The following is a 15,035-nucleotide window of genomic DNA, read 5'->3' as shown; positions in this document are numbered from 1 at the left end:
ATGTTCCTCTGGAACACAAACCTCCCCAGAAATGGGTATTTTTTAAAAACTTTCTTTTGGAGCTTGTTTCTGTCTCCCTGCAATGTTTTCAGAGAATGATCTTCTGCCACGTGATAGACACATTTCCTGAATGCATTTATATTTATATAGGGTTCTGTATGACCTATACCGTGCAATCATACCTGCCCTTGTGATTGATCTCCAACTTCCAGCTCGATAGCTTGTCCTCAGTGGCTTGTAGAGTGCTGCTCAGACTGTGATTAATATGATTTACGCAAGAAAGTGAGTGTCCGTATCTGGTGTAAAGTAGCAAATGAGAATAGCTTATTCAGAAAAAGTGACCCGAACTCAGGTCGCTGCTTTCTAACCTCAAAGTTGTGGTGGGTGTCCAGAAGGGCATGATACTCCGGATAATCAATGACCATGCAAATATGTTCTATTTAGAGTCTCTGTACGTACATTTCTTTTGTGAATATCTTAACCCTGTCACAGATCCAGCCCTCCTGACCCTACATTAGAGACCCTTCGCAATGGCCTTTAGAGGGAGTGTAGATGACACTGCTCCAGGGTACGTAGCGGCCACCTCACTTTTCTATGTAGATGAAACCGTGCATGCTTAAGAACCGCTTTTAGATTTCAGTAGGATCCCGTATATGGAAGAACATTTTACAGGTAGGTGAACTTTGTCCTTTTATGCTATGGGATGTTTCTGGTCTCCTCCTCACACTCTGGTGTTCTAAGTGCACAGGTTGTTGTGGTGTTTCACTCTATTCTGATTTCACCTTTCTTTCCCCCTCTAGGTAACGGACCAATAAGATCTCAGCCTACCCCTAGTCCGTCCGTGCACCACAAAGACGACACGCAGAAGCGGTCCTAACATTGTAAGAAACCGAGACCACGGGCGGCAGGGCATGAGTCTGCATGTGTTTTGCACGAATGAGTCTTTTCAACTCCTAGCGGTTATTCCATGTGCTGCTCAACCACACATGTGCTGACATACATGCATGATCGTGGGAGAAAGCTATGATGGTGCTTTTTAATTTTATACCTTGTGATTTCTAGCATATATATATATATAGATTTATCGGATACGCCGGTGAAAGACAGACCACTTGAAAACCAATCCCCACTCTTCCCTGCGCTTACGTATGATTGGTTGGTCTCTTGCTTTGTTTACCTCGCGTTTCTTCCTGTCTGCAGTTGCGTCTCCTGTTGCTTCGCTCATTTAGAGATTTGAATTGCTTGCAGACCTGCCCAGAAACCTGTGCTGTATTGGTTAAAGGTCTCCTTTGTGGCAACCTCAAGCAGACATGCTAGAATGAAACTATTGTCTACCTTTCTGTAGATCATTTTTCATGTTTCTCCTTTTCTTCTCGATGGTGGGTCGGTGCATAAGGCTTGCGCTGGTGATATCCCGTGCTCAACACTCATTCGTTTCAGCTAAAAGCTGGAATTTACTTTATCACAGTAAAAAGCTAAACTGGTTAAATGTTGACGCCATAGCGCTGCGTACCATGGGCTGAAACCGTTTTTGAGGAGCAGTCCCATCAAATAGCTGTTTCAAATGCCATCACTTGGGAGAGCCAGAAGGTAGAGTGGCACGCCCCTCAATTTCTCAACCCTCAGATTGAGACCTAGAATTGCCCTCAGTTTCCGATCACTGATAGGCATCCGTCTTAAACGAACTGCTTTGTTGTCGAACACTATGGGCTTCACAACTCGTGGTTCACCCTGGTCGTGAAATATTTGTTCCAGTCTCTGAATTTAAAACCAATTTATAGGTAGGTTATTGTTTTTTGTCTCTCCGCGCCCCGCTTGTTTATACATAATGTTTGTAGAAGAGGACGTAGGTACCTTGGTTGGAGAAGGTCACACATATACTTTGATTCTCTGCTCACCTAGTCCAAACGTTCTGTTAGATTTTTCTGACATTACGCTATTGAAGTGAAACCATGCAGTGGTGGCTCTAACCCACTGTTCCTAAGTTAGCAGACTATTCTTTAATTTAAAAAAAGTGTGGCCAGATCAGTCTCTCAGCTAACTCTAGACCTAAAAAAGGAAGCAGCAAAGACCTTTTCATTTTACTAAAATTATAACTAACATTGTTATAGGGGCTTCCAATCATCCCTCTTCAGCCCTTGGTCTGTTGTGTAATTCACATTTTTCTTTCACTTGCTAAGCTTGTGGCTGTGGGTCATCCCACTTCTACCACTGGTTAACTCCACTGTGAGTGACTGCTTTCTGCCCTTTCACAGGGAGCAAATCCACATGCAGCGTAGTTACCTTTAGTGCGAGGAAGTACTATGGTAATATGTGCTGTTTGCCTAAAATGTGATGTTTTTTTGTTACACTGATGAGGTCCAGGCAGCTTCCCCATCAATAACGTTTTACAAAACATAAAATAACCATGAAACACAAGGCAGACTGCCAACTCCAGACCTATTTGCTTTGCCAATGCTTGTTACGAAGTGGGGTTAGATCTACTTTTCTCTCTTCCTCTAGCTCAATGTCTCACCCTCACAAAGTTTCAGATGAGCGGATAGCTGTGAGGCAGGCCCCATAGACTTGTTTCATGCCCTGTGGCAATCCCATCCAGCTGCACTTACAGACAGACATGGGGTTTGCATTTTTGTAAATGGTCTGCTTGAACCTCTCTTCGATTTGCTCTTAGCAGCTCATCTTTTTACAGATGCCTTCCCTTTCTGTCAGGAATACTGTGATGCATTTGAGCTGCAGTTCCGCCTCTTCCTAAGATCTATTGCACATCCCTGCTTCCTTCAACTTGATATTCCTTCTGTACCTTCTTCTTGAACAAAGCCACCTAAAATGGGTTTGCCTACTTGCTTCACAGAATTGATCATTCTCTGGCCTTTTCAATGCTGATTGCTTCACTTGGTCGTGCTTTTTGTTGGTCAATAAGCTTAGCTTTTCTCTTATTCGCATTGTTTGCTTTAAGCAAGGATTTGCAAACGGACCAGTCCTACTATGCATATGAGGACCTGGTACCTTCTGAATGCATTTACCTGTGATTTGAGCACGTCCGGGTCATCTGGTGCCATTTTCCAATGCTCTCTAGTTGTATCTTCCCTCCTCGCTATCCAAGGTGTCAGGGCTCCTCTTTTATTTATCAGGCCTTCAAATAATTATTATGCTAGTTTGTCTAACCTCTGAAGGTATTCCACCTTTGTGTGGTAGGCCTCAGCATGGCAGACCTTAGTCTTTGGAGTGCTTGGTTTACCTTATTCTTCCGTGGACTGCCTAAGTGGCGTGTGAAATATGCACTCCCGTGCCTCAGCCGTTGAAGTACATGAGTTGCTGTACTGCGATGTGTAATACTCCTTTGTGTGGTAGGCTCAGGCAGTGGAGTGCAGTTTCCATACTTCTTTGTGTAATATTACCCAGGCCGTGGAGTGCACAGTTTGCTGTATTGCTTGTGTGGTACACCTTTGTGTGGACCCCCTTCATTAAGTGCATGCCAGAGTATGCTGTGCTTCCCTGCGTTTTTCACCTTTGTGTGACAGGCCTCAGTCTGTGGTACCACTCGTGCTGTGGGGTGCAGAGTTTGTCTGTAATGCTTGTGTGGTCGCTTTTGAGTGGCAGAGCTCAGTCTGTGGAGTGCAGAGTTTGCTCTATTACATGTGTGGTCTGCCTTTGTGCGGAAGGCCTCATTCTGAGCATTGCGGAGTTTGCCAAACTTTCGTTTGTGTTCTCTTTGTGTGACAGGCCTCAGTCTGTGCAGTTCCTTATTTGCCACGTTTCTATGTGTGGTCTGTCTCTGTGTGGCAGTGCAGAGTTTAGCATGATTTCTTGGCTGGTTCACCTTTGTGTGGTACCCCTTTGGCGGTGAGTGCAGAATCTCTGGATATCTGACACATCTATGATGTTTTGGGTGCAGGTTACTTGGGTACGGTAGTCAAAGCCCTCGGATTTGATTCTAGAGCAGTTTCTTTACTAGTTTTATGTTCGCCCTGGTGAACTCCATGCTTTTACAATTGAGGCAGTGCCCTCTTTACTGCAGGTGGTTTCGAGATAGCAAGATGTTGGGTTCAGTAAGAATTGAGGTTTACATGGGTTGGGCGTGGATCATAGGGTCAGCCGCAGCAGGCCTATTTCAGCACTAGATCCACATGGTAAGGCTGGGGGGTAAACTACGGATCAGCTGGTAAGTTGGGTGTCCCTTTCTAGTGGATTTGTCAGGGTGGCAATTACCTTTATTCTGTCTGTCACTTTGGATGTGGGTTTGTGTAAGAGAATGTTGTGTAATGTGCTTTTTTTTGCCTTCCTCTGTCTTGAATTGTCCCCCCACCACTGACCCAACATGGGTTTCTATCTTCAAGCTGCCGATTTAATCTTTTGTGTGGGATTATGGTGTTTCCATTGTTTTTGGATATGTACCTGTATCTTTCATCATTCTTTTCTAGTGCATGATTTGTTTGTTGGACTTTTGACATCCTTTGGCTTGAATCTTTTGTTTTGAATTAGTGGTTGGGCTTTATTTGTGGGTCTGGGCTGGAATTACTGCAAACCTGGGGGAGTAAAAATCAGTTGGTTGGGTGATGCAAGGATGATTTAGCCATATGAGGCTGTTGCAAGCAGAAAGCCACATTAAGATGGCCTCTGCTGGGGAAGGGGTGGTGGGGTGACTTGCGTGGAAGTACGAACGCTCCCTTTAGAGTCTGGAAATCAGATTTCCTGATACAAAATGCAGGTGACTTGTTGGAATCCACACGCCAATCCAGAGACCGCAGTGGAGGGTGAGGCAGAGTCTCCACCTGAAACTTTAGTGTAGCGGGCAATCACTGTAGGTCACTGGCCTGCCGGGCGCTCCCAATTGAGTGTTGCCCGTATAGTGCTTGCAGTGGAAGGGGCCTAGCGGCTAATAGTGCTAGTGCTGCTGGGGTGTGGCACCTTGGTGCGTTATGGGATCTGGATGCCTTAACTGGCAGTTATGGTGCTCCCGCTCCTTCTGTATCGTGACTTCCATGTTCTAGTGAAACCGATTCAGCAGCAGGCACCAAATTGTTTCCCTCCCGGTGTTCCCCAAGTAGTTACTAGTCTTCTGGGCACTAAACCTTCTGTACCAGTTTAAGTTTCTCTTTGAAGATGTACAAGTTCTACAGTTGTGCTCTGTTCTACGGGGTTATGCAAAGGTGGGGGTACATGTATTTTCTCAGTTACATATTCTTTGTCACCTTATCACACACTACTTGCATATTTCTGAAATATACCCAGACCCATGAGGAAAGCAGAGATCTATTCAGTGGAACGGATTCAAAGTGCATGCACATGGGCCAAGAGTGTGGTTTTGGGGATGAAGAAATAAGTTGTATTGGACAAGAAGGTGACACTACATTGAATTGCAGAGGGCATCGGGAATAAATCAGGACATCTAGCGAGCAGCGGCCTCAGCATGAAGCTGACAGGTCCTTCTCAGTTGTTTTTTTCCTAATATGGTGACTACGATTTATTATTTTTTTTTTTTACATCGATTGCATCGTTTGGTATTAATTTAACTGACAAACACTGACCTGCATATCAAATGAGTCCATAGTAACCTACTGTGCTCGTATATATTGCTTTTGGCCACTGTTCCTATCTGCCATATTGGGTTCCTTCCTCCTTTAAAACTCTAGGAGTACTGGGAAAGCTACATCATGGGAAGGACACACAAGAATCCTCAAGACACCAAGGGAGCAAGGTGAAGGTTAGAGGGAGCCCACATTGAGCATCAGAACAGGAATATGGAAACTGGGAGCTCCTAGGCAGTACAGAGAAAAGGGCTGGGAAAGGGGGCAGTAGGAGTTAGGAGGAACACGGTGGCTGGAGGGTGCGGGGGTCAAAGCGAGCAAGCGCCTCAAGGAATAAAGGAAAAGATTTTCTAAACAAGCGATACCTTGTGACCGCCACAAAGGGGGATACCTAGGGCAGTTAATTTGGAAGTAATGGGACACCATCACCCTTATGTGACACGGGTGACCAAAAAATGGAGAAAGTGGATAAATCTGGCAGGAGAGAGTGTGAAGGAAGGTGGAGGCCCCAAAACATGGGGCACTAACATGCTAACTCGAATTCCTGGACAGGAAACAGATATGCAAGTGGAAACACATTAGTAAGACCTCAGATTGGTTAGTGCAGAACTTAGAAGCACTTAGAAGCAATGGTTCTTCTTGGCCCCCGATGCACTCTGTTTTTCCCTCATTTAGTTATCTCCTGCTTTCCTCTTATCTTCCCTTTCTTCTGAGTTACCAGATTCAACCTTAGCGCCAGTATGCTCCATTGCGAGTGGCAGTGCGCTTTTAGAAGTGCTAAATTCATTCATTTAGAAGTAGATTGAAATGACGCTGAGGAGGAAAAAAAACTTTAGAAAACAAGGCTAAACCTTTATGTTGCCTCCAAATACGGGTATTTTCAAAGGTCTTTAAATCATGGTTTCAACAATGTAGTGAATATAACATTTTTTATCTGGTACAAGTTATCCCACTCCAATCTGGTCACTTGTTCTCCACATTTGATACATCCTCTAAACTGGTTTTCCCATCTTTAGTTTAGCTACGTAATGAGGTGTAATAGACTAGTACAATATGATTTTTTTTTAAATAAAAGCAATTCATGTGAGATGTTGGGAAAGACATCTGTTACTTTGCAAACCTAAAATGAAACACATGAATGAGGTTGATGAAAGGTATGCATGGCAAAATAGTTTAATGCAGAAAATGCTTACTAATAAGAAAACAAAATTTGGCACAATCAAGAAAACTAGACCAAGCCCATCCGCGACAGCTGGCGCTGCTTGTGGAGAACAGCGCCAGAGGGAAGGAGCAAACACTGCCTGACCAGACTAAAAACATTTTCTCATGACACTGATGGCAGAGTTTAGTGCCTTTTCTATTTCGGGCACTAAAGATCAAAAAGAGACGAGGAGAAAACTGCCCAGTGCAGAAGAATAGGAGTTCACTGGCATTGCATGTTAAAAGAATAATGGCTTAGGCAGGAAAAAGATTTGATGAAAGTAGGGAGAAACAAAAAAGATGGTTTCTGGAGGATCTCCCCTATTGAAGAAAATATGAGGTAAAAATCTGGCATTATGTATATTGGTCGATATAGTATTAGTCAACTTTGATTTGTCAGTGCCACCAAATTTGTCCTTAAATACTGCGTGACAGTCATTAAAGTTTTACTGTTGGCACATAATCCCGCATAGTGCATTTTCAAGCTCACTTGTGCTAAACTTGTAACATGACCTGTATCAGACGAAGAGTGTAGTTGCATGGTGAATATTCTGCCACACAGCAGGGCATCTGAGGTGGTGATCTATCAGTGTCCTTTCCCCTTCCCTTTTACAGAGTGTAGTTGCTGAATCCTTGATCGATCCTGGGAACTTAATGTCATTGTTCTTTCTTTTTGTAGGTTTCGATGTACCCGTTTTAGATCAGCCACAGCCTGCAACAGAACGGACTCGCCTCTCCTTCGTATAGAAGGCCATAGTTCAGGCCACATCATGAGGGGTGAAGGAGATCCGCTAATCCCACCGGATTTCTCCACTGGATCTGAAGCGAGCCACACCAGTCATCAGCACCATCCCACTTGGAACTGTTCAGCTCACCTGTGGCCTTGCATCTCCTCAAGTAGGAGGAGGAAGCAGAACTTATCCTGTGACTGCTGCAGTCGCGCCTTGCCTGTGCATCTCACCTGGACTCCCCTGCCATTTCTCGCGTTTGGGATCAGCTGTAGTAGCATCTCTTCTCACAGGATGGAATGAGAAGATGCACAAAACATAGTTTTATTTTTTTTCACCTCAGTCTCTCAAATTCTGTCAAACCTCAAGTAGGTATAGGAACGCCGCCTTTTAAGGGGGAGGCCTGTTCAATGCATGCCTTTCCAGAAGGCTGGGGATGGCACCAGAAGGCAAACTGCACCAAATTCTTCCATGCGCGAATAGTCTTTTGGGACCAACAACTCACTCATGTTATTGGTTTGTGCTCTTTGCCAGCCATCACTTTGTTTTTAAAGCAGCATGAAGACATGCAAGGCTGTTCTCCTCATACAGGGTCATGGAGCTCTGCTTGAATGATGTCTGGGCAAGCAATACGCCTGCTCCCCGGGGTTTAGGGCGCAGCAATGTGGATCATCCTTGAAGCTTTGCACACAACTGTGGACTGCATACACCACTGGAGCAGTTGCTGAAATAGCCCACTGGAAGTGTTTCTCCCTCACCTCCTCCTTCCCTTCCTTCTTGTACTGTCTTCACTGCTCCCCATCTCGAAGAAAAAGTGCCCATATTCTGGATTTGTCAACTTTGTCTTTGTGTGTGGACCCTTGCTGTCCTGCTCCCGAACAGTAAGTGCAATATCTAGTGAAGCACTAGATAGTCAACCAGCATTAACACATTCAGGTCCCCACCTCCCCAACGTCCTGCACTTACATGAGTGGCACAGTTGCAGGGACCTGGTGGCAGCTCTCTACGTGGCTTTATTGAGCTGTGAGTTGTGCCCAAGCACCTAATGTGAATTATTTTAATGTTTAGAAGTGCAAGGAGGACATTATTTGTATAAAAGCATACTGCTATAAATTTTAATACAATCTTAGAAACTAAGAATTTTACTTAATGTACCAACTTCTGAGGGCGAGTCCCTCAGCAGTGACCACTTTTTGCAGCACTTTCCCCGTCTCTTATGTTTGCAAGCCTTAACCTGTTTGGCATGTGGCCCAAAGACTGGTGTCATTTGTTTGTTTTGGAGGAGTAAGTAGCTGACCTGCTTTGCTAGCCTCTATTTTAAGAGGGTGCGAGTAGCAGATAGGATTGCAAAAGCATTTTATTGAAAAGTTTAGCTTGTTTTTGCACATATGTAAACAAAGCATTTAAAAACATTTTTCCAGTTCTGTGGCTTGCCTAGGTTATGCAGGGAGGCCTTCTTGGTGCAGCTTTGTACTGGTCTGTCACTTGTATATGTTGTGTATCCCGAGGTGTCTGCATGCCATCAGAGCTACAGCACTGTGGGTGCTGCAGCTGTGGGCCTAGTACTCCAATGCATTGAAGGCCTCTACTGTACTTACATTTATGCTGGATTGTGCACTGTGAACAATTAACATTGAAATCAAGAAACGTGAAAGAGGCAGCACACCCCTTTTGGTGTGCAATAAACCTCTATGTATTATGATTCTACTTGCACAAACCTAGATTAGGCGGTAAATAATGGCAGTTTATAACCTTCTGTAAATCTAAGTTATTAGGTTTGGGACAGATGTGTTTGTTTGGACCACTGGGCATTGTAAAATTACAAATCCGCCAGCTGACCAGGAAATGGATTCCCTCAAAAGGTTTCCAGTCCCTCTCGCCAGCGAATACATTTGAAATATTCTACCGCATCTAGTTAAGGACATTCCATCTACACAGACTGGGCCGAAGGACACAACAGTAGCTGGCCTATTCCGTATGTTGAACAGAAGTCCGGTCATGTCTTCAATATCCTCTCAGTGACTGTGTTTCCTTCACTCTTCTTCAGCACTGTGCACAAGGCTGGTGCCCACACTTATGAGACTTACAAATAGAAGCAATGAGAGAGGAGGAAGAACTGGCCCCAGACCAGGCAGAAGCGCATGGTGTCTGGTTTTATTAGTTGCAACAGTGCTGCGTTATTCTCATTTGGCATACATTTGAAAGACCCATAATTCACACTCAGTTGTCCAAGACTCTTCTGATGGCCTTCTCTTTCAGGAAGGTTTCAGTATTTCCTGCTACCTGAAGTTTTGCTTGACTCTTGCCCCCATAAATTTCTAATTAGGAGGGGTCCCATTGGCATCCCTAGGACTGTGTATGGCCAATGACTATGCTAGGTTTCCTACCCCTGAGTGAGCATTCTAATGTTTAATTTCTTTGAGGTTGACTTGTGGTAAAATAACCGTTTTTTTGGAATTAGGAAACTAGACTTTTTAAATTCAGTTTAGCGGAACATAACATTGTTTTGAGACGGGGAGCATCTTCATAGGAACTGCACGCCCATTGTATGGCCCACCAAGGTAATGTCCTGTATCAAACAGGAATCCATTCTTTTATTCAACAAGTGCATAGCTACTTTGGAAGCTCAAGAAAGTGGCACAATTACCTAAAGTTGAGTAAGCTGTATGGAAAATGCTCTTGTGGGTCTCCCTTTAAACTTGTTGATGGGTGAAACTGATTTAGAGTGAACAATTTAGATCGTTAGAATTTTTAAATGTTCTGTGAAGAGCAGAAATCGGTGGAACGGAATGTGGCAGGTGTAATTACTAGAGGTTGTGGTATTCCATCTAACAGGTATTGATGTCCTAGATATGTTAAGTTTGACTTTTTGCTCTAGAAGTATCCACAAAGTCTGTAGCAAGTACTTAATGCCAAACGTCTACTTTTATGTGAGCTGCAGTTTCATCATTCAGACAGTGCTCACTAAAGCTTTTGTTTCCTTATCACAGCTTTTTGCTGTCAATTCTCCTGTTGCCCTGTCTCGAATCACTTTACAACACAAATATCTCTAAGACTGAGGTTCCATTACTCCTATGCATTGTGCGATTATTCTAGTTTAGAGGCATTGAGTATGAGGAGTTCTCCGAAGGATCGAAGACAGGGTTCATTTTAATAACGAAGGTTTTCTATGACCTATTTTGCACTGTGATTCATTAGTAGCCGCTGTGATGAGTCATTCTATATTTGCTTTCATGTTCTATGCAAGAATGCTGGCTATAGCTTTACACTTTAACAGCTAGGAAGAAAGTAGCTTTCAAGAACTCCTCACCAGTCCAGCTTCTTTTGTCGGATTTATGGTTTTAAAGCTCTGTGCATGGTCCTCGGCTTTTATTGAGAGTGAAGCGCTTTCCTATATATGTTGAGCTTGGTGAAATGGGCATACTGAAAAGCTATTGCCCTGAAAACTTCAACAGGCTTTCCTGCTTAGAAAGCAGTTGGAGAGTCCTGAACCTGCCCCTTCGCCCCTCTTTCCTTCATGTGACCGTTAGTGTTCCAGGCCATGTAACGATAGTCGCCAGACAAGTTTGTAGAAAATGAACTTCAATAAAGTATGTTAGTAGCCTTGTAGGAAAGAGTGATTGTGTGTGGCCTGGACCATAGGCTAGCATCTGTACATCAGGGCCAGGGTGCCACTCCAGCCACTAGCCCAGTCCACAACCACCATCAGTGATGGTTTGTGGGTTTGACTTTGAACGCTATGTCTGTACTTGCCTCACTCTCGATGTTGCCAGGCACCGGCTGTTACTTTTAGGTGCTTTAAAACCATAATTATTTAAGCATTGAGTTCTCTTTGCTCTAGAGTATTTCTGTATACGGTTCAGTGTTTTGGCTAATGAGAAATTAAACCTTCTATTGGAAGTTGTTGAATGTTTAAGGCACTGTGCATCTGTCCCTTCACTCTTCATAAACCTTGTCTGCTCTTTCTTCCGCATCTAATCCCCTCTTATTTTACTGCCAGAATCCTCCATCCCGCCAGCCTCCTCTACCCGCCAGCATCTCATTCTCCAACATGGCTGCTAAGCTTTGGACCTTCCTTTCTCCTTATCTCGTGACCTCCTAGGAAATATTTAACTCCTGGCTCGTAAATGGTTAGATTCTGCCTTAACTCAGTCGCTTTTCAGTGCTAGGTCATGTTGGCGTATTAGTGAGCTGTCAATACGTTTTTCATTTAGTCAGTCCATGTTTTACCACCAATCTGTTGGGTCCACTAAGGTTTCTAGACTAGAGAGAAGTTTCAATTTGTTGTGTTGAAAAAAATTATTTCTACGTTATTATTCACTTGAAATGCTTGGCAAAATTATTGTTAATGTTTAAACAAAAGCATTTTGATTATTTAATTTTTCAATTTCAATAACAAAATTTGCATGGCTATTACCATCTGGGACAGAACCACTCATTCGCACCAGCACTTACCAGCATAACCTGTAAATACAGCAACTCAAACCTTTGAGCAATACCAACTTTAGAAAAATCACAGTCCATTGATTTTTTTTTTTTAGATTTTTTTTTTAGGTGTCTATGTAGAAGCTATGTAATAATTTTTACTACAAGATTTTTTTTTCTTGAAAATATATATTGTTTATATGTTGAAATAATCTGTTTACAAATGTCTCCCTCGGTTGATTAATGGATTCTCCTCTCCCTCTATTGATTGCAAAGTTCTTCTATACAGGAAATATAGTCTGGTTCAGTGTAGGAGTCTTACTCCGATCTTGTCAGTTGGATACCACTGAATCAGAAGAAATTCTTAGCCTACATGTAGCAGAAAACGTACGTTTTTTTTCCTCAACAATTCTTATCCTGAGGGAGGACATGTTAGCTGTGTACCTGCTTAAACCTCGCTCACAGCATAAACATCCTATTGCTCTTGTTGGTGAACATTAAGTTACTCACTGTTGTGTGGAGAACACGTTTGAGTCTTTCTGTTAGAACCTTGGAAGTGAGCACCATAGCTCAAAGACTGTTCTGATTGGCCTCCGATGGCACTGTGAGCCTATTGTGATCAAAACCATTGGCCTCATTGAAAAACATACATTATGTAGCAGTTGGCTTGACCGTGCGTTTCCGCTCACTACAGCGGCCCAAAAAGGAGATGGTACATCCATCCCTGGGTTGTTTTCTCCTTTCTCACCGTTTGGAATAGATCACTTGCTGTGGTGGCCAGGTTTGTAAGTGTATGCTGCTAGCCTGCCCAGTTCATTGCGGGTTGATATCCACCATATTGGAAGTAAATCTCACAACTGGCACCAGATAAACAGTGCGTTGGCCCTTTTTACTGTAGTGCCAGGCCAGAAATCCCAGCAGATAAACTGGAACTAATTGATATTCAGAGCTCCACCCAAGCATCCACATGCACTACCTTACTTATACTTCAATATCACTGGAAACATTGGTGACGTTCAAAAAGGCACTCTTCTGTTGTTGTGTTTCATCTGATAATGGACTTTTTGATGGAGACGACCTATGTATTTATTCACGGTAACCACAAGCTGTAAAGAAAGCACAGACTCCGGTAAAGAATATACTTTTTGAATAAAAAATATATTTTTGCCTGCATAAAAAATAGTCTCATGTAATCTCATCTTTTTACACCCTAAAAAATAACTTTACTATCAACTGCCAAAAAAGTAGGGAGTACTTATCACTCGCTTGAAAATCTTTTCTGCATCCCTGAGTAGATCTAACGCTCTTTTACTAGGATCATGCAATTAAGAAACCGATTCCCATTTCTTTAGTCCACTAGATTGACTACAGCTGCCATTTTTAGAACCAACTTTCCCACTGTAAAACACTAGCTCAGTCTGTGGCATGCTTGACTTTGGACCTATTGCTTACTGCTAATTAACATACTGCTTGTTTACTGATTATGTTTTATTGATTTTCTTCTTATGTTGAGGCATACATCTTCTATCCATTAAACCAGTTGTTGTTCATCACGGATGCCTCGGGGAGTTATGAAAATCTGTAATGGGATTTCAAAGCCCTTCCAAACACCATTGTTGTATCTAGGTGAACAAACTAAAAAGAACTGATTTCCTGTCTTTGTTTTGGGGAAAGTTGTATTACCAGACCAAATGTTTTTGCCTAGCTTTACTCTGAGTTCACCCAAATTTTGAGATGCTGATTTCACCAGGGGTTTCCATTCCCTATCCATATGGACTGTGGTTGTCCTGATCCATCCTTCACATAGTGTGTCTCTCCTCTTTACGAAGTTAGCGATCCCTTAGCAAAGCACATACTCCAGTAATATTAATCCCTTGCCGCTTTGCGAGTGCCCCAGTGCAGCCACTTGTATTTCCATTACTTTGTTTTAGATGGAAACCCTACGCTATTAGGAGGGACAGATATGCCCAAACACACAATCACTTCCTCTAAACCAAGTTAAAGGTTAAAAATGGGTCTGAGCGATGTACCGCCACATAAGTCAACGCCAAACCTTTTGTGTTGTCTTTCAACTCTGTGTGAAGTTTTTCACTTTCGTTATCAGGGAAGGATGACTTGTACATTTTGTTTTTAATTTCTGAAAGAATGAAATGCCAACATGATGGGCACTGAAGGGGAGGGTAAATATGTTGGGATACCATTAATAAAACAAATCTAATATCAGAAAGATCTTTGTGGTGTGTAATGTTCATATATATTTAATGCACTTAATATTAAATTTTACTAACTCTGCTTGAATGTCAGCTGTGGCTGGTGTTGGCATGGTTGACAATGGATTGGACACCAGGAACAAGTGCTGGTATGATTGGCATATGACAGGGCAGCAGTGGCAACTGCAGGCTTAGTCAACATCTGATTGGACAGCAGTGAAAAGTGCAGGAATGATTAAGTCTCCTTGGTTTCTTCATAATCAGCTATTCCTTTGTAGTTCAAAGGTTGAGTTTCTTTCGGTGCCACCTGTTTTTGGATTTGTGGGGTCAGACACTAGCACAATTCAGTGCTTCAAATCTATCTGACTTTGATTTATGGATTGGTTAGGGACTTTTTATAGTGCCACAGTGGGGAAATTCAAAGCACATTCGTTGTGGAATGAACATGATCAAGGAGGACCTCTATACACTTCTACTTGGGTGGACTGTAGATGGAAGGATAAGCGGAGCATAGGATGATGGGTTAGTGTTTGTTCATCTGAGAAAGGATTCCAGATTCTTATTCTGACACTTTGTGAATCTCCCCACATGCCACGTTGGATCTGGAACCTCTTGGCACCACCCCAGTGCTTTTCCCATGCTCTTCACAGATCCACATTTCAATGACTTACGATTTCAGTTAGTTTTTACTGAAAACGTTTTCTTCTTTACAATTCTTGGCAGGGTGCAGGAATGTCACAAGGAAGACAAAAGGTTTCAAACATGTTGCAAACATATGTTTGTTACATACCCGTGCATAATCTGCCTGGGTACTCAAGCAGTTCTTCTGCAAGTGCTATCTGATGCATCCTGAAGCATGTAGGAGCCAGAAGCCAAATTCTGTTGCCGTGCCCCAGAGGCGAAGTGGGTCCTCATCATTTGGTTGCTCCCTGTAATGAATCAGA

At 43.0% G+C, this 15,035-nt stretch overlaps 1 protein-coding gene across 5 annotated transcripts in view; it reads left to right on the top strand.

Annotated features, from left to right (window-relative positions):
* DNAJC5G (DnaJ heat shock protein family (Hsp40) member C5 gamma) overlaps positions 1–14,108 on the top strand; it is a 158,562-nt gene extending 144,454 nt beyond the window's left edge. For 3 of the 5 annotated variants that reach the window (XM_085613276.1, XM_085613277.1, XM_085613278.1), the window contains 2 exons: positions 801–881; positions 7,408–14,108. In XM_085613276.1, the coding sequence (XP_085469402.1) occupies positions 801–877 (77 nt within the window). In that variant the 3' untranslated portion in view covers positions 878–881; positions 7,408–14,108. The remainder of the gene's footprint in view (positions 1–800; positions 882–7,407) is intronic. The other 2 variants (XM_085613279.1, XM_085613280.1) reach the window with 1 other exon arrangement.
* The last annotated feature ends 927 nt before the right edge of the window (positions 14,109–15,035 follow it).

The sequence above is a fragment of the Triturus cristatus genome, chromosome 6 (assembly GCF_964204655.1).
Source record: "Triturus cristatus chromosome 6, aTriCri1.1, whole genome shotgun sequence".
NCBI lineage: Eukaryota > Metazoa > Chordata > Amphibia > Caudata > Salamandridae > Triturus > Triturus cristatus.
This window is presented reverse-complemented; position numbering and strand designations above follow the sequence as displayed.